General features: G+C 38.8%; 1 protein-coding gene across 12 annotated transcripts in view; it reads left to right on the plus strand.

Moving 5' to 3' along the window:
• LOC115245943 (homeodomain-interacting protein kinase 2) overlaps positions 1-20,746 on the plus strand; it is a 25,087-nt gene extending 4,341 nt beyond the window's left edge. For 2 of the 12 annotated variants that reach the window (XM_029824466.1, XM_029824467.1), the window contains exons 2-19: positions 7,243-7,668; positions 8,052-8,405; positions 11,262-11,597; positions 11,708-11,800; positions 11,931-12,149; positions 12,235-12,607; positions 12,683-12,900; positions 13,004-13,327; positions 13,423-13,602; positions 13,692-13,838; positions 13,921-14,085; positions 14,314-14,738; positions 15,196-15,285; positions 16,210-16,488; positions 16,838-17,003; positions 17,225-17,448; positions 17,858-18,145; positions 18,452-20,746. In XM_029824466.1, coding sequence (XP_029680326.1) covers positions 7,642-7,668; positions 8,052-8,405; positions 11,262-11,597; positions 11,708-11,800; positions 11,931-12,149; positions 12,235-12,607; positions 12,683-12,900; positions 13,004-13,327; positions 13,423-13,602; positions 13,692-13,838; positions 13,921-14,085; positions 14,314-14,738; positions 15,196-15,285; positions 16,210-16,488; positions 16,838-17,003; positions 17,225-17,448; positions 17,858-18,145; positions 18,452-18,650 — 4,107 coding nt within the window. In that variant the 5' untranslated portion in view covers positions 7,243-7,641 and the 3' untranslated portion in view covers positions 18,651-20,746. Of the gene's footprint in view, positions 1-7,242; positions 7,669-8,051; positions 8,406-11,244; positions 11,598-11,707; positions 11,801-11,930; positions 12,150-12,234; positions 12,608-12,682; positions 12,901-13,003; positions 13,328-13,422; positions 13,603-13,691; positions 13,839-13,920; positions 14,086-14,313; positions 14,739-15,195; positions 15,286-16,209; positions 16,489-16,837; positions 17,004-17,224; positions 17,449-17,857; positions 18,146-18,451 lie in introns of those variants that run through there. The other 10 variants (XM_029824473.1, XM_029824469.1, XM_029824472.1 and 7 more) reach the window with 10 other exon arrangements.

The following is a 20,746-nucleotide window of genomic DNA, read 5'->3' on the forward strand; positions in this document are numbered from 1 at the left end:
GCTCTTCGATATATTCGATAGATTTCATATATATATATTGGTATAAGAGCGTGTTGATTTTTGGGCACACCCTGTATATGTGCGCGCGACTGGGTAGTTTCCATCGGGCACGAGCATCAGTGTGGGCTTCGGCCATGCGGGTATCTCCCTTATACCTGGGCATTAACATGGTGAGCCCGTCGGCCCTTCCTTTTCGGCGATAGGCATTGTACTGGACGCAAACTGTGGGGTTTCAGTTGAGGTTCGACGGTGCGCGCTGGAACGCGTCGGGGAGTGCCCTAGCCGTAATTAGTAATTTTGCGAAGAGGCAGGCAGGCAGGCAGGCCCCTGAATTCGGTAAGAGCTTATCGATTCGCTCGGTTTCGCAGCTATATTTCAGCGTACAATTTTGGCAGTCTGACGCTTCGCGACGATTGTTGTCTCTTTTATGTCACGCGGAAAAAATGCGTTTGTTTCGTATCTGAGAGAGAGAGGAGACGGTTCCTTTGTTGCGAAATGCCGATTATAAAGTGCGCGGCGAGGAAAAAACATCGCAGGGAGACTTTTTTATTGTAATATCATCATTTATTGCCTTGTTCGAGCTATATAAGATTTAATAAATATGTCCGCTGTGTAAATTGTGTGTAAAAACGGTAAATGTGCGCAAACATATTTATCTCTCGACTTAACGATCGTTGTAATGACTCGTTATGTATTTTTCTATTCGTTCATTGGCATGTTTTGCAAAGCGAGCTCCGGGACAAATTTTAGATATAACAAGATAATATAACGATTTCACCATCTCGTACGCGAGATACGACGAGCTTAAGCGTGGAATTGGAGAGAGTGTGCCACATTTCAGAAATATTAGCGATGCTTGGAATAGCTCTCATCCGCCGTGTTTCTGAGCGGGCGTATTTCGCAAACGGCTCATTCGAATGGTACATTAAACCCGCTACTTGGAAAATGCAAATGACAGTACAGTTCTTTATTTTTTGAAATTTTTATACGTAGATTTCTCTCGTAAGCTGTTTATTCAATACGATGTGATATTAATATTCTTGTTAGCATCATTCGAGCGATTGGTAGCCGTTCATTTATTTTGCATGCGCGTGTTAATTTCCATAACCAATAACGTCGCAATAACGTTAATGGTCATGATTCATATATAATGAGGAAACTCTTCAATTTTAAAATCCTTAATTCTAAGGAAAAACAAGTACAAAAAAATACGAACTTATATACTGAGAGAACAAAGTTATTAACTTGACTAAATCCGTTCAACTAATTACCATTTTTGAAATTGAAATATTTAAGTATTTAATTCAAATATAATATATTAAATCTAATATGACGTATATTTGACTTAAATACTTAAACATTTCAATTTAAGAAATGGTAACTAGTTGAACGGATTTAGTCAAGTTAACAACTTTTTTTTTTCTCAGTGTAGTTCCAAACTATTTTTGCATGACGGAAAACATATTTTTATTTTTGCATGGCAGGGCTATAGATATTCGACCGTTTCTACCCAAGACCATTACTTGAAATTATGAGTAATAGACTAATAGTTAATATCAATATATACACTAACTATTTGAATGTTCATTGATTTATCTATACGAATAGGAAAAAGAGCCTAAAAAATGACATATTTTACGGTTATTATATTTGAAATATTGCGATTATATTATATTATATATGTATATATATGTATATATATATAGTATTTGACATTACTTCCAAAGCGTTTAGATTAGACTCGAATATTTGTGAGCAGTTCCCTAGTTATTTCGAAATAAACCGAATATTCGAGTAATATTCGGGTGATAGTCGGGTATCAGGTTAGTGTCCACAAGATATCATATACTCGAATATTAAGAGCGCTATATGAATGAAGGAACAAATTCGAAATTAAAAATGTTTTAGCTCTTGTTACTTTTGTTAATTTTGAAATTAATTAATGAAGATTATTCCCGAAATGTTTATCCCGATATGTTTATTCGATAAAAAGTGAAGAAATTGTGAAGAAATGCGATGAAACGATATTCGATAGTTTGTAGTTATTCGATTAGACATGTTCAGTTCAGCTTGGTTTTCCATCTTCGATTTTTTTTTTTTCCGAACGAATCTTGCTATAGATATACATGTCGCGTTGTACACGTGCAGGCATTTCAGGACATACGTTGCTTGTGTGTCCGTTAGGGCATTTTGTGCGGCTGTTCTTCTTGGTGGAGGTACGCGGTATACATGTGTGAGTGCGTCGAATACATGCATACGCATGCATTCGTGTCCGAGTACGTTGCACCGGCTGCTATGCGCTGACACGTCACATCGCTGAAGCGATTCATTATCCCACGAATTTTAACTAAAGTAAGATATCTGTTAAAATTGGCGAATGTCCAAGTGTCGTGTTAATTGTACCAATTCGAATCCTATTTTAACGCGTATGGAAAATATCTGTATTTTTATGAAAGAAATATTAATGCGAGATTTTCATTTTAATCTTAGTTTAATCATATTCAATTTAATCGTGTGCTTTAACATTTTAATTAATACGTGTGCTAAAAATTTATCATGGGCATTAATTATTTATTAATTCATGAATTAATGTTACGAATAATTATTTTATCGATTCTTTATATTCAGATTTTTGTTTTATGCTATAGAACATTCTATAGATGTGTCACCGACTTGCCATTTCACGCGAAAGTACGAATTCCAATATTTCACCGTGTGCCTTAAATTTCGATTTACGAAAAAGAAATATAATTCTTCAGACGGGGATGAGATAGCGTGAAATTAGATTCTGGGATGTAGTGGTAAATTGAATCCTCGTATCCTTGACGGGGTCGTGAACAAACTCGCCGGAAGAAAAAATATCATTTTCGGACCCGTAATGACACGCGCGCCCCGCGTCATGTTTCCCCCATAATATTCTACATTAGTTCATGCCTGGTCCTGCAGGCCATTATTACCATATAGAGGGTTTTCTTAGCTTCCCATTCGCAATCTGTCCGATCCGTGGCGTTTTTTCGCTCGAAATTATCGCGATAAATATACGTCGAACGAATATCTTCTCCCGTTTAAAGAGAGACACGACTCGTCCTTCTATCGTCCGAAGGAGTTTGATCGATATAAATATCGTCCAACGGTCCCTGGGCTGGGGTTTCGCCACAGAATCGCGCGATGTTTGCGTTTTATCGATTACATGTACGAGAGAAAATGAAAAACGGAAGTGGTTCGGCGAAACGCGCTATAGCACGTCTGTCGATCTTTTGTAAAAAAAAAAAAAAGAAAAAATATTAATAACATTTTCGAGAGTTCGTCATCGCTCGAACAAGAAACGAATGTTTTCGATAAGACTGACGTCATAAGAATGTAAACATGTGATCTTTATTGTGTGTTAATTCGTGGAACAATTGCTTAATCGCCCATTGATTTATCGGCGCTTGTTCTGTTTCCACGAAAAGAAACTGCTGCTTTGTTTGCTTCGGCGCGCATTTTGCGTAATATAATAATAATAAGCGGACGCGATTTATTCCGCGCGATCGCACGTTTATTTGCGCAAGGGTGGGTTTACGTAAAAATTATAATTAGATCCCGCGAGAAATACATATTGATGAATGCGACGATGGCGAACCTTTTAGCCGATGCACATGCGTAAGCGAGGCGCGAAAATCGACGCGCCGCGATATCTCTTTGTTCGCAAAACGGATTTGATTAAATTTTAAACGTAACGCCGTTTTTCCAAAATAGACTCTTTGAATATTTGAATATTTTTGCAATTTTTTTGTTTCACGACACTTTAATCGAGCGTTGATTCTTGAAATGCTTTTAAAGATTGAAAAAAAAAGAGAAGAGGGAAAATCATTAGTTATTTAATGTATTTATTTTATGTATTTAATGTATATCTAAGAAAGATCGAGTGCAAAGTCCTCTAACGATATAATTGAAGATTCCATCTCTAAAGCGTTTCGTCTGCGTATTTTTCAGAGAAAAGGCAATTATACATGCTTGCAAAGTTTTCCAACTAACGCGTAATTTCCATTTCTTAGAGACGCGAATTTAAGACGGCTTGGGGCAATAGTCTTGGACCATGGCAATGATACGCGCCTTTATTAGAACACCCGGTGAAACCGCGGAGGATTACATTACGCGGTTACATTTGCATTAGGCGCGATTATTTACGGTGCACTATTCGCAAAGGATTACTCCGCTCCCTCGATTGTTGGCGATGTCGTTTTATGCGGCGCAGCGCAAATGAAGCTTAACGCGCGAACGTCCAATTTGTCGGCGAATTTTTGCGCACGTAAAGGATTGCCCGTTATAAATACGGGACGTAACGTCGGACGTTTATGGTACCCCCATTAAGTTAGCCCCCCCACCAGCGCTAAATAAGTTTTAACTTACATTAAAATTAGGTGCTAATTAGGTTATGGTCGCGATACTAGCGTTCTAATTTACGACGATCGGCGCGTAAGCCTCCCTTAGCGCGTAGCCGCGAGGAATTAACATAATAATCTCGCATCAAGAGCGGCGCGCCGTCTCGTTTACGTCACGTGTCATCTATAATTAGTTTGCCCGTCCCGAGTTCCGATGATATTTGCGCGACTATCGATACTTTTGTCGCGCGACTCACACGCGTATCGGCACGTTCCGCTTGGTACCGCTTTAAAAGTAACTCGCCGCAGATGCGTCGCGCAGTATATTGATTACGTGCTATCAGTATACAGGGGGTAGATGCATCAGTGAATGACCGGTCACCGATGCATGACCGCTGAATCTACGCTTACTTACTCTCTTCTGTGGTCACGCGAGATAATACATAATTCCATCTTTTCGTACAATACGTACGAAAAGCGAATAAATCTTCTTATCGTTTTTTATCATGAATGCCGAAAAAATCCCGCGGATTTTTCAAACGAAATATAAAAGTTTATATACATGTAACATATACATATATCTTATACGCATGTCGCGAATACCGTATGAGGTGTATTTTTCCGCTGATTTCGTAACTTTTTATATTAAGCGTCTTCTACGCATTTACATGGCAGCAATCTAGAATAGAGAAATTCTTAAAAATGAATCTAATAATTTTTCTGTCGTAAATCGTAAGCGATGGTTTTTCTTAATGACATTGCAAATATTTTTCTAAAGATAAGCTTAGATATTTTTCCAGTTTTTTCCCAACATATTTCTCTTTTTACGATATTTATTGAAGTGTATTAGAAATTTGAAGTTTTTATAGGGTAGCTTCGGTGCATTTGGTTAAGCACGCGTTCTTGTAACGATTTTCGAGATTAAAAATATTACAATATACATCGTAAATCTTGCCAGCATGTCTAGTGAGGAATTTACGCATTATTTCCATTTCGTTTGTGTTTGTTGATCGGCCATAAAATACAGTTGAATGGCTGCATGTAAGCGCTTAGAAAAATGTGCAGAAAACAAAATAATAAGCTCGAAAACATAAAAATAAACTCTCTGTAGCTTCTTAGCAAGAATTTAAAACATGCGATATATATATATAATTCGAGTTTTACTTATTATTGAAAATTAAAACATTTTTCGCACTCGTCTCAATTATCGGATAATTTAAAATAAATTCTCGAATAGAAACATTTGATTTTTTTTTTTTTTTTTTTTAAGTTGATCATATGAGTTGTGCGATGAATATATATTTATTGTCGTATTTTTGCATCACTCTGTACATACGATCATAAGTCTGTCGCGACAGTTGACGCGATTAGCCACTTGGAATTTGCTGTTACTTGGCTATCTCGCAATTTGCCATGAAAGTTTTGGCCGTTTGGCGAATAAGCTCGGATTTCCCCGTTCATCAATCGATCGGCTTGACTCATCGCGCGGAATATAAGCGCGCGATGCACATACCTATGTACTTACTCGCACGAACGTACAGTATATATACGGATTACGAACGCGGGGGCCGGCCGCTACAGAGTGACGCAAAGTTTTGTTAATTTTATTCCAGACTGAGTCATCGCGCGACGTGACCTGACAAATTACTCCGAAACAGTTATCCCGTTGCTACTTATTTCGCTGAAACGGATTACTGCGATTTCACCCATTCACATTCATCAGAGTTCCCTACTTTGTTCTATATATTTGCTATATACAATCCCTTGGCAAAATATGTGGATAATATATCATATTTTTGTGTTACATGTAGGATATTATTTTCATATTTTATATATCATATATTTATTAATTGATTATTATTTTCGAAGAAAGAGAATTATACAAAATTATCGATATAATTAAACAGATTTCCAACGAAAATATGCATTGAATGAAAATATTACATTTACTATTACATGTTAAAAGATCGTGTTTGTTATATTCAACGAGATTTTTAATATCAACTTTTTTAATTAAGATTCGGGAGAATACGACGAGTATAATATGTTTTCTCGCAACCGATGACGAGATCGTCATTCTTGCGTCGAGGTGCGTTTTTTTTTTTTTCCCCCTACCTACGGCCTGTCAGGTGACCGGCCGCAAAAAAACAGTCGTGCTACTTGTTTTTGCACCAGTTTGTTAGGATCCGACGGTTGTCGAGTCGGTTAACTTAAACGTAACTGTACCTCGTGATACCGTGAATCGTTTGTAATGCCGATCAGCACTATTTCTGACAGTCAGCACTATAATTAGAGTACGTCGCGCACGTTAGATAAATGACAGCGAGAACGATGGAGAAGGAGAAAGAGAATGAGATGCGTGCCGATATGATGGATAGATAGCAGGAAGAAGGGAAGACTCGAGGAGGCGGGCTTGAAATCGTGCGATGTTTCCGAGACACTCGGGATAGCGATCGATCGGATGTTTTCGTTCGCCCCTGTATTATTCGATCGGCAATTCTAGCTATGAGTCACAAATGCATTGTGCAATATTGCGTACTTAGTTGCGATCGAAGAGAATTACGTGAACTTACACAGCATGTTGATAGCAAAGAACAAAATACTTGTCGGTTATATCAAACACGATTAAAGAACTTTGAGATATGAACTCTCAGTAATTTGTATGTGTGATACATCTTTCTTTAATGTATCATATATTGAAGCGATTAATATCGAAAATTAAACGCTAAAAATCATGGCGTTGCGGGAATTTCGATATATTATATATTATTTACTATTTTTCATTTTTTGTAAGTCATCTTGCATGGTAATTCTCATTTTTGTATTTGTAGCTATAATAATTTTTAATATAAGACACGCGTCTCATGTTGAAATTTAGATAGATTGAAGAACTACGGATCCCTGAAATAGTCCCAAAATCGGTGGATTGTTTCGAAACATTTAATATAACCGAATGATAAGAACGGGGCAGCAACGAGCGACAAGAGTTCTCAGCCACGGCAGCTGAGACTGGAGAAGAGAAAAGACCGTTCTCTCAAGACGGTTCAATCGGTAAATCCTAAGAAAATTGTTTGTTTTCAAGACAAATTTATTGAAAAATTTAGTGAGAAAGTGAAAACGGAAAGCGGCCACTTGCATTTACGTGACGATATCTGGTGACAACTTTTTTGAGAATCACTGACTTAAACTGACGTGGACGCAGGACGAAGAGGTGGCTCTAAAATATTCATGATCGTTGGCCTTACTTTTCGTGTTCTCTGCGATATTTTTTGTCGCTATGGCGATTTTGTACATTGTTGACGAGGTACGTTACAAATATTCTAATAAGTAGCATCATTATTCAAATATTTAAAGCATTGATCACACATTTTAACTTTTAATGACGGCTTGCCTTGTCAGTTATCTCTTTTCAATGATTAGATTTCCATTTTCGAAACTTTAAAATATGTCAGAGTATGACAATAAATATAATAATGATAATAACAATATTAAATATAACAATAAATAAAAAATTTAAAGATAATGAAAAAAAGATTAGATTCCTATTTGTAAAGCTTTATAAAAGAGTAATAGTAGTAATAAAATAAATATAATAGTGAATAAAATATTAAGTCACACACACACACACATGCACACACGTACAAAAGATCAATCGGTATTAGTGAGATTGTTCCTTTCTGATTACAGGGAATGTATGACATGTTCATCCAAACACAGCAGACGAGTAGCGTCAACGGCAGCAGCAGCAGCAGCAGCAGCAGCAGCAGCAGCAACAACACCGTTCACCACCACAGCAAGAAACGCAAGTTGGACTACAACGTGAGCCAGCCGGTAATCCAGCACGCATTGGTCCAATCGACCAGCGACTACCAATTGGACAATACCGGTCTGCAACAACGATACTCCGTGAACGGTGCTAATACCGCATTTAGCTCGCTGCACAACAATAATGCGCTGCAGAAGAGTAGTCCGAACCAGCAGACCCTGGTACGAGCCTCGACGATCAAGCTCTTAGACACGTACCAACGCTGTGGCCAGAAGGTTAGTGCGACTCTACGTTTTTTTTCTACGTTGCCGCATTTTTAATCGTTCAACGTACAGTCTGCTCTTCGTGTTCAGCGCTGAATTCAACCCTATAATATTCTACTTTATCCAATATAGAGATTGTACTCACACACACAACGTCAAATTATGAAACTGATGGAATCATATATTATGCAAACAAAGGCTCGCACTTTACTTTCAAGCTTAATTATTATACTTGTTATTATATTATAGAATCCGTGTTCTTTTACACGATGGTCTCCGTTTTATATATTCGTCCTTAAAATGGCCATATTTAACGCTAAATGTGTGATATTTGTTTGTTTTCCTTTTCCAATATCGCGCGTAATCAGCAGAATGAACAAACAATCGCGGCAATGTTTCAGTGTCATTTGTTTGCAAGTTTCGAGTTTTACCGTAGCTTGTTGTTGTTTCGTCATCACTCGTATTCTCTCGAGCCAGCTGTTATAAACACACACGTGTAATTACGAGAGCGCGAACAATCACGGCCACGTCTCCCCCAGCGTATAGTTACAATTTTTTTTTTTCTTAAGCAGACAGGCAGGAAGAGCTTTCTTTCACGGTGTTGTCGTACGTTGTTGTCGTCTTTAGCGCTCCGGCAAATAAAACTTAACGACTACTAACCGCTTATTGCCATAACGGCGCAGGCTCGAGAGTTAGATTGTTTGACTCCGAGACTACGTTTGGCAACGAGTCGTGATACTTCTCGCTTCGCAACTGATGCCTCCTCTTGCTACAAGCCAGACGAAAGGGAAAGGTCTAAGAGATCTCTGGTTTGTAGCAAGAATATAATATACAGTTTGCTCACTTGTCTCATCTATTGCAAGCTTATTGCAGTGGATCTTTCAACTATGTTCTCGATAATAATTGTATATATCATAACGATCGCTTGCTGTATATAAAATTGACTTTCATTTAATTAGGGGCGAAATATCATCCCTCCATTTTATTCCTCGCAGCTTGGTGTGAATTTGTTTCCGGTGTGCGTGGCATGAGTTTGTTTAAATTACGCTTAAGAGTCGTTCTACAATAAGTTAATCGTAAGCAAATTGATCAACCACAGTCGATTATTCCGAGAATATTCGATTGTGATTGGTCAATTTGCTTACGACTAACGATATACGACATATTGTAGAACGGGCTTAACAACTGTGTCGTCTAACTTTCTATCTCTCTCTGTGCTAACATCTCATCTAATAATTGTCCTCTTGGTTCGTCTCGCGCTTGGCGTCTTATCCGCCTTCGAAATTTCCAAATTACATTTTCGCGTTGGCTTGTTACTCGACGTCGATTCGATAACATCGGACGGCTTGCAGTTGCACGCTATAATGTCCCCGCTGATTCATTGCGTTCGTCTCCTGACATTTTCGTTCCACCGTTCGCGATATACAAACGTCTCGTAATATGCTGTCGCTACGTCGCGCAATTTTTGTCGTCTCAATTGTTGTAATCGAGCAACCGCATCTCCGAGTTGGTGAATCGACGCACATTGAACTGTATGTAATCTGGCGTTCGTTCCTTTTAAACGACCAAGGTACGACCGAATCTCTCGGTACGCTTGATTCGCGTACTTTGTAGCGATCAATAATAAATGTCTATCGACGCGTATCGTAAATCTTCGAAACGTTTGATTCGATATAATCGTAAAGTGCTGTGCATATGTGAAGGTTAACGAGCTTCTAATTACGCAGAATCTCAATTATCTCGACGCTCATTAATTTTTCGATTCCAGGAGCAACGACGTACACGCACCTAACGTCGCAGAAAAAATGACGTCTATTACCGGGAATTTATAGTTACTACTACAAACGAATGCGCGATATATTCGTGGCTTATATGTATTTATACGTCATCCTCTCGCGTATAACCTGCGCGATCGATTCGAGAATCCTCGACCGTCGAGAATCGCAGCCTGTAGTAACTGTTAAAATGTTGTTTGGCAAAAAGAGCGTTTGTCGTTGGAGATGAGATTAGCAGGATTCAAAGATAGTTTCGGGGTTTGGGATAGAAAATTTGCATACATCTGACGGAGCGAGAGTTTGTTATTATCCGGAAGAGTTCTCTTTCTCTCTTTATTCCTCATCCGAATGACTCGGTCGGCTTATTAACGACGAGAGTGCGCGTACATTGAAACTGCGCACCGGCGTAAGGATAATTACAGAGCACAACGATCATGTTTCGGTTGTCTATCGTTGCATCGGGGGTGTCACGAGCGCCGGCCGGCGGCGTAGATAACGTTTCCGTATGGCGTAGTTAACTATCGATTGCTTTCAAGGCTCCCATTACATATTTCATGCCGACCATCGTGTACGGACACGCGCGTGATTCTACCGGCGAGAGTCGCAATTTCGGTGACTATGCGCGACGAAGATGGGGATTAATTAGCCGAAGATTCGCGGGAGATCGCGATCGACGTACGATCCTCTCGATGACGATCGACGAGCGAGCGTTGATTCACGGCTGGCGATGTTTCATAGCGCGCAAGGATGCGCGATATAACGTTCGCGCTATAAGTATCCTCGTTCGTTAATTAATCTCCAACGATGCGCGAATCACGCAATCGGCGGCGATCGAAGCTCTCCTTTGCGTCGATTGCCGGTGTGGAAAATTTCTGGGATTTCCGTTGCACAGGTAGTACGTACTACGTACGTGCGCGTCGAGATATGCGTGCGTTGTATTGCAACTGGCTATATCGAGAGATCTTGATTCGTCGCTATTACTGTTCGTCGTTTATCCGTCGTTCTCCCGTTTTGCCCAACTCGAAGTTCTCCGTATTTGACGACGATCTTTTAACGTCCAAAAATTTTTGTATAAGGTATATTCCTCCTACAGAGAAAAACTTGGTCGAGGGAGGGTAATGGTGACGGCCTGGCAGTCCACTCCGCCAACGCGACGAATGCGGTGGGTAGTACTGTAGTGTCGCAGCACCATACCCAACAGCAACAACAGCAGCTGCAACAACAACAGCAGCAGCAGCAGCAGCAACAGCACAACAAGCAGACGAGCATGACGGCGCATAGCAAGCAAGTGGCCAACGCGGCCAATGGGAACGGTGGCAGCAATCCCCAAGGCGACGGGGATTATCATTTGGTGCAGCATGAAGTCCTCTACTCCATGACCAACCAGTACGAAGTCCTCGAGTTTCTCGGCAGGGGTACTTTCGGACAGGTAAGAAAAAACGTTTGTAATATTGTCTAAATATGTGAAACTATGAAAGTTGTGTATAGCAGTTATTATATTGCCTAGCAGCTATACGAAGATAAATTGGTTTCTTGCAGGTTGTAAAATGTTGGAAAAAAGGAACAAACGAAATAGTAGCCATCAAAATTCTAAAGAACCATCCATCGTACGCGCGCCAGGGTCAGATTGAGGTGGGTATTGAAATAAAAAAAAATATATATATATAGAAAAAAAAGAAGTACATTATATAGAGGCAAACGAAAGCATTCATAAACGTTAATTGCGCCCTGTGTCATACGGAACAATTTATCGCATTTATAGGTCTCCATCCTGTCTCGACTTAGTCAGGAAAATGCGGATGAGTTCAATTTCGTGCGCGCCTATGAGTGCTTCCAACACAAGTCACACACCTGCTTGGTATTTGAAATGTTGGAGCAGAACCTCTACGATTTCTTGAAGCAGAATAAATTCTCACCTCTACCCCTCAAATACATCAGGCCCATTCTCCAACAAGTATTGACCGCGCTGTTAAAATTAAAGGTACGCGTTACAATCGTGCTTACATTCACATTACTCGATCGATGATGAGAATTAGCAAGTGCTTAATAACCCTTTACTTTTACAGCAATTAGGATTGATACATGCTGATTTGAAACCGGAGAACATTATGCTAGTGGATCCAATGCGTCAACCGTATCGAGTGAAGGTCATCGATTTCGGATCAGCTTCGCATGTGTCTAAAGCCGTTTGTAACACCTACCTGCAGTCGCGATACTACCGCGCGCCCGAGATCATACTGGGACTTCCATATTGTGAAGCGATAGATATGTGGTCGCTCGGATGTGTAGTTGCAGAGTTGTTTTTGGGATGGCCTTTATATCCGGGCAGTTCCGAGTATGATCAAATTCGATATATAAGTCAAACGCAGGGCCTACCGACGGAGCATATGTTAAACAACGCCAGCAAAACAACAAAATTCTTTTACCGGGACATGGACAGTATGTATTTTGATGCGCAGAATAATAATATTGAATAGCGAGCATAAGTTTTTCACAAAATCCATATATTTTTAGGCACATATCCATTTTGGCGGTTAAAGACACCAGAAGAACACGAAGCGGAGACTGGTATCAAATCCAAGGAAGCGAGAAAATATATTTTTAATTGCCTTGACGATATCGGTCAAGTTAATGTACCGACTGATTTAGATGGCGGTCAACTCTTGCCAGAGAAAGCGGACAGAAGAGAGTTCATTGACCTCTTAAAGAGGATGCTTACAATGGACCAGGTAGTAATATCTAATTGATGCTTTTAATTAGAGAATGAGATTCTTTCATATATATAAGAACGTAATGTAGTATTCTTCTCACACCTGTTATGTGTTTGGATTAAAGGAGCGCCGTATAACACCCGGCGAGGCACTGAACCACGCGTTTGTCACTCTGGCACATTTAGTTGATTACGCGCACTGTAACAACGTCAAAGCTTCCGTCCAGATGATGGAGGTTTGTAGGCGCGCGGGAGACTTTACAGCGAGTCCTGCACATCATCAAGCTCCGCCGGCACCTCAACCACCTCCACCAACGTCTTTAGTAGCCAATTTTGTACCTACCACGAATGGCAGTGCAGTGACTCTTACCTTCAACAATCAATTGACTAATCAAGTGCAACGATTAGTCAGAGAGCACCGCACCGCGCAAACAGGATACGACAATCTAGTATGTGTATTTATATATTCTATTTTGTTTTCAATTATATAACATTTTATTTAAAAAATGGATGCATATAATTTATACACTTGTCTCCATTTTAGTATCAAATATATAGTAACACCAGTAGACGGGCAACACAGTACAGCGGGTCGTCTAGCGGATCCAATAGCGGGCGAAATGGCGTGCACGACTTTCCGCATCAACTGGTACCTAGTATATTGTGTCCACCCCCCGGATATCAGACGATGCCAAGTCCTGCAAAGCACGTAGTTGTTGCTCAGGTAAAAAAATTGTGATGCTATTATATATGAATAATTAATGTTTGTTGTATTAGAATGATAACCATTGATAATGAATTCGTTTTTTACAGCCACCGCAACCGCAACAGGCCCCTTTGCAAATTCAACCGTCGATCATATCGCAGCAAGCCGTGGCCGCGGCAGCTGCAGCTGCTCAACAACAATACGCTGCGGTTCCTGTGTCTATGGTCGAAACTGGTCGGCAAATGTTGCTTACTGTAAGTAAAGTAATTTCATTCTTTATTTCTGAATGATAATATAATAGTCTGATATGTTGATATACGTTCATGATCATCATAGAATGCTGTGCAGACATCTTGGCCTGGTGGAAGTCGTCAAATGGCTGCGATCGTACCATCGTGGCAGCAATTACCGCCGCAGCATGCAGCTATTCAACAACCACTGCTCAGCGATGCCGGTGATTGGGGAAGGCCTCTTATCGTCGATAGTTCTGCTATTCTACAGGTAGCACTTGTCAATAAACTGTTTGTGATATTCAGTAAAAAGTTGTATGAAGCTCATTAATATCTGTCTGGCTTACATCAGCTTTTCTTTCTTTTTTTATTCGCGATGTTATTTATTATTGTCATCTATTATGCAATTCTCGCGTTTCACATATGAATGTAAAGCCAGAAAATTCAGATTTTGATGTTCAGTTTTTAACTGATCTCCCTTGTTTTGGGCAAGGATCAGCGGCCGGTATTTCCTGTCACGGAGGTTTACAATGCTAGTGCACTCGTCGAGCATCCTTCGCAAAGCTGGGGCAAGCGTACTGTCACTAAACATCATCATCATGTTACGGTACCACAGCAGACTCAACATAGACATGAACATAAAAAAGAGACGCAACAATTGAGTCCGGTGAAGAAGAGAGTTAAAGAGAGCACACCACCTAGTAGCATGCGACGACACTCGCCGACGACGTCGAGCAGCCATTGGCAGGAGCAGCCAGTGCAATCCCATCATCATAGTAGCAAGCACAGCAGTAGTAGTCACAATGTGGAGCATCAACCAATCGCATCCGTGCGACAGCAGACCATTACAATCGATGACACTCCTTCACCAGCCGTTTCCGTTATCACAATTAGTGATAGTGAAGATGAGGCGCCTGGAAAATGGTGAGTGTACGACAAATGTAGTATAGACTGCATCCAGTATATTAAAAGTAGTATATCAGAGATTTGATAAAACATGATGCACTTGTTTCTGATAATTTTGTAGAGTTCAGATTTAGATATTGTAGATGTTTGATAATCATGTTTTCGTGAATAAATAAAATGCGACAATTGGTTTTTTTTCTGTATCCGTATTTGTAGCATAGAAATTTGCATTTACTGCAATTATACGCAATCTGCCAATTTACCGATCAGATTAACGAATTGGCAAATCAAGACAAGATTAAGAAAATTGTGGAATAAGTTGAAATTAAACAAAAAAAATGGATTGAAAATGCATTTTGTGCTTCTCTAACATTGTGAACTGATTATTATTTTTGTAAAAAATCGATAGTTAAGCACGCTTATCTGTTAGCGCATTATCAGTTGGTAGTAGAATCACGCATGATATCGTTGACAGCTGCGGAGACCGTCAGTGCAGCGCCTGTCAAAGTTTGGCAACTCGCCTGTCGGGCGACGGACGTCCTGTCCGTGAAGAAGTCATACGAAGGTATATTAATGTAATGTGCCGTTAAGGATGTTACGTGATTAACGATAATTAATTAAGTTTTATTGAGAATACGCAGTTAACAAATCGAATGTCATGAGGAACGAAATTGATTTCCTATTTTCATTGAATTTACTTTGTTATTAAGTTTTTATTCAAAATCGATTTTCTCTCTGGATGTGCTTTACTTTGGAAATCTTTAATTCAGTCTATAAATTTTAGAAATTTTTCGTAAAATTAAATGTGCCTATTATTTATTTATCGTGTATATTGTAAATTTTCTAAAAAATTTATCATTATATATATATATATATATATATATATATATATATATTTCATTTGGCTATGTTCGACTTTTTTAGGTATGACAAAAGAAGATCTCGAGATATTGCCACCTGCGATATCCCTGATAATAAAAGATGTCATGCATAGATGTAGAGAATGCCCACCACCAAATTGGCCTATGCATGCATACGAGCTCGTAGATCGTCAAGATTTAGCCGCATTAGATAAACATTTAAAACCATCGTCAAAATTACAATATATCGACGGCGAAACAAAGGATTATGGAATAAAGGATGAACAAGATGATGGCATGGAATTTGATGATATGGTATGTGTGTATGTGTGTGTATGTATATATATATATATATATATATATATACACATGCACATTTTATTTCGGGAACAATAATACTTTCGATGTACTTGGTATCACGGGTGTACTTAGGAATCTGGTTGCGGAGTTTGGCGTGAAACAATTATCGACTAACATAAAGCCAATGTCTCTTAATAACAAACATTGTTGAAAATTAGCATGTAATATTTCACACACGGATGCAATGTTAACTTGCCAATGGTTAAAGCACGCAACGATGACATCTCGATGATTTTGAATAAAGAAATCTCTTTTGCTTGAACTTACAGCACTCAATCGACGCCGCGCGTTGTACAAATGCAGCAGTCAACACACACGAGTAGTCAGCAACACACGAACGGGCACGTTACGCATAGCAGCAGCTCGTCGTCACATCGAGCGCAACGCAAGAATGTCATCAGCTGTGTCACTGTTGGCGATAGCGACGGCGAAGCTAGTCCAAGCCGTACACATGCTCATTTGTATCAACATCTACCGCAACACCCGCAGCATCAACAGACCACGCAGTTGATCAAGCACGAGCCGCAACAGCAACATCACGTTAGCAGGTGAGAATTTATTACAATAAAGATACAGTGAGAAGGATTTTTCGTTAGAACTTCTTAAGATCTTTTTAATCTACTTTTTTTTTTTATATATTTTTAATGATTAAATAATAATGATAAAACAAATTTCTATAAAAGTAAGAAATACAAAAACGACAGAGTACGAGTCAGAGAGTTTTGCTGTCTATATTTTGAATAATTACACAATATATTAAGAGAAACTTTTTGCTTTGGCCACGGTTTTGAATAGATAATATTATTACTATGATATTATTTATATATAATATTTTGTTTATGACATGTATATATTATTAATAAATATTTGATTAACTTTTCTTGTTATTATTTGCAGCAGTAGCTCAGGATACTCTTCTCAGTCACAAAAAAAGCGGCTGTTGGCGAAGGTGCAGTCCGAATGCAACATGGTGAACGTTGCGACGAAACCGGAACCCGGTGTCGAGTATCTTGCTCCACATCCGTGTCACGCGCCAGCTTGCAAAGAACCACCGACCTATCAGGTTAATTAACATTCCTATTCAATCAATTTTACTTTTAATTTGTTTCTATTCTTTTATTTGTAATTTTATCGGAATCGCGGAAACATTTCGTTCATTTATTTCGCGAAACGTCCGTCGAAAAAAGGCTGGAAGGGAAGAAGGAAAGGCCTGGATCACGTGTATGCTATCAGGGTATTTTTTGTTCTTTTTTAGTAATTTTCTTTGGTTAATATTTTTTCTAGGATGACGTCTATGACATGCATGACCACTTCTTGCAGTATGTGACCACGAGTAGTGCGCATCCTCATCTCCAAGAGCAGCATATCGTGTATACGACTGGCACGGACAAACGAGTATCCTGGCCCGGAAAGCGTGCTGAATACAAGCATGAATATGTTCAACCACCGGCTGCACATTCTCGAGACCATCAAAAGTGGGTAGTAGCCAATCCTGTGCATCAATATAGGTGAGAATTTTTCTTCGTCATGATTGTTATCCCATCCGTATTTTTAATCGAAGCACATGATTATGAGATGAAATCTCTTGAATGGTTTATGCGATACTGTATGTATTGACGGTTCTTGTTCGAGCAACTAGTGTGTAACATGTATGCGAGCTTTTTTTTTAAAAATAAGATATTTAAAAACCAACGACGATAAGCACTCAATATACAATTCCGTGAATTATCCGCGACTCCGTAGGATGAAATTTTCCATAAATTAGTTTCTTTTCTCTTTCGAGAGAATTGAAAGAGGAGTTTGCGAATTTGTTGAAAGCGCATGTCTTTAAATCTTTAAATCATTCACGTATTGCAGTAAGGAAATGAAGCGTGTGAACCATAAAAGGAGGGGTGAATTTTGTTTTGTGGTTTGTAGGCAGAGCCAAGTAGTAGGTACGGCAGCCCATCCGGGTCATACCCACAGTCATCACGGGCATCCGGCTCATCTGAGTCCAGGCGGCAGTGGCGGTGGCAGAAGTCCCGCCGGTGGGCCTGTGATAGGAAGTGCCCAGCATTTGGGACAACCTCTCTATCAAGAATACGCTCACGTTCGCTCGAGAGCTCATGCGGTGCCGCCTCCTGTGTACGTTACCGCCGCGCCCTCGCAGGCTGCTACTGCTATTCAGCAGCAACAAGTGCCCACCTATCAGGGATTCACACCCGGGTGGGTAACTAGGAAACTAGTTGATGCATGCATGCCTTTTTTACCATCTATACTATCTTTATTCTAGCTAGTCAATAGTTAATTATTAGCTCTAATATTAACTGTTCAAATATTTATAATTAATGAAATTAACTATATAATTATTAATTGAACAATTAATAAATTAATAGTTGAACTATTTTCCATTTCCTGAGTTTATTCTCAATATGCTCATGAATCGGCCAATTTATGTATTATAAGAAAAATTTATTTCTTTTTTAGAACTTTGTGAAGACTTTCTAATGTGCGTTATCCCGTTTTTTACAGCTCGTCTCCATTAACGTTGTATGATTCTAGTCGAGCGTTGCCACCGCCAGCTCATCACAGCTCGGCCAGACCATTACTGGCAAGTCACGCAGCACATCCGTTGCCTGCGCATATGCAGCCTACAGCTGTTTATGGATTGGCCCCGCTATCGCCAGCCAAACATCAATATCAACCTTCCGGTTTATGGTTCACCGAATAAATTATTTGGTATCGAGTCGTGGATAAGAATCGTACGAGCGAACGTAATAAGTAATCGCACGAATTTTCTGGGAACTTACGAGCCGCTTGTGCCAATCAGCGAATGCGTAATCGATTAAATATAACGGAGAAAAAGGTATGTCGTGCACATTTTTCACATTTTTGTGCACTTGGCCAGTAAGTGGAACGGGGTGGGAGCGTCCGAACTGTTGCAATTTGTGAATACGAATCGATATTGTGCATACACTTATACAGGAATTTACGATCGAGCAAGTTTGCCGAATGAAAAGCAGCAGAGAGCAGTAGAGATGTGTTTAAAGATAAAATTTTTGACAATCCGTCCTATATATATATATATATACATATATATACATATACATATATATAAGCAGCGACCACTCCCTTCCGACCCCCGCTCTCTCATAGGAAGCGAAACGCTAAGAGATCAATGTAATTAGATCTCTTTATATATGTTTGTTACGCCTCTTATGTGTTTGAAACAATCCAATCGCGTCTCATTGCGACAATTTCATAAGGAGATTAGAAAAGAAAAGGATTATCATCTTTGGACAAGCGATTTTATGTAAACAAAAATCTCATTACAATTTTTCTTTTCTTTTTCTTTGTTCAATTCAAAGAGACATATATTTCGGCGTATGCGGCATGCTGTATAAATTTCGTAAGTTTCCAGAGATGCCGAAGTTTTATTACGAAAGGTAAGGTTTATAAGGACATTGTGTGTACAGACCAAAATTTTCTATCGAGATGCCCGGATCTATTTAACGCTCACATGTGCATAGTTTCTCTCTCTATTGTAAATATATATATATATATACATATATAGAACTGGCATGTAACTTAAATAGATTTGGAACATCAATATTGATGATAGAAATATGCACGTGGAATGGTATTGCCGAGTCACGTGTAAAACTGTCAAACAAATACCGTTCATATGCGATTTATATTTGCGATTTAATTTAAAGTACGAATGAGTATGCATTTCTTTACGATATGTCAAAAAAATGTCGCGCGCGCGAGTATCTTATTTTTAATCTCCCTTAACAGAATCATTTTAACGAACTTTATATTTCTTTCGATCGTTGCAATAGCGATCGCGATTTTGTTGTTCGTGGGATTTTTGATTGTATTAAGAATTTCGCTATGGGATATAGTGTGCTATAATCTTTTATGATATTTTATTCATAACGGATACTCAAGACTAACGAGATAATCACATTATTTTTCATAGTTTGCAGCGTGTTACTCACAAAGTATACGTTAACATGTACATATATTATTTAGTTATACTAAATATTCGAAATTTCAGGTAGATATAGATTCGAGTATATAGAAAATTATTCGGGTTGTCGTAAGTATAGTCGTATGAGGAGTACTCGTCAAAAAAATAATACACAAGAAATTTAGAATCAAGCCACGAATCTATTAAGATGATTGCACGACATCCGAATTGACGAAAGCTTTGACGTGCCTTTTTTGGAACAGTCCTATTATTTATTTTATTTTTATGTTATTATTTTCAATCATTTTTTCCATCGTCACCGTCATTTTCATCGCTATAGTTTCATTATCATTCCCATTATCGTTGCTACATCATTGTTCTCATGCCTAATATTTTGTTATAAATCTAAATTGTATAAATAGTATGTTACGGGCAATCTGCCTTAAGTTTATGGTCTAAAAAGCGAAATAGAGTGACCACAGTTTTGAAGGATTCATGAATTGTATATAGGTTTAATGATTTCTCGTTAATATTTCTTTTTCCAATAATCCTTTGCATTTTGGTGGAGGCTGTATTAAAAAAAAAAAAAAATGTACGCATCAAGTACATTGCACAAGTCAGTGAGAAGCAGAAAAAGGAATGATATTTGGAGAAAGCGTTTCTGTTTTCGGAGTAGAGCCGAGAAATTTTTTTCGAATGTTGTGAAGGAGAGAGAAAGGCAGTAACACATCCTATATAAAAGAGAAATGCCAAACAGCAATAAAATATAATAATGGGTCTTATATTAAAGAATTTCTCGCGGATATCACAAATCGTATATTACATACATTTCCGCGTACATAGATTTTTTTTTT

The sequence above is a fragment of the Formica exsecta genome, unplaced genomic scaffold (assembly GCF_003651465.1).
Source record: "Formica exsecta isolate Colony F162 unplaced genomic scaffold, ASM365146v1 scaffold137, whole genome shotgun sequence".
Taxonomy (NCBI): Eukaryota; Metazoa; Arthropoda; class Insecta; order Hymenoptera; family Formicidae; genus Formica; species Formica exsecta.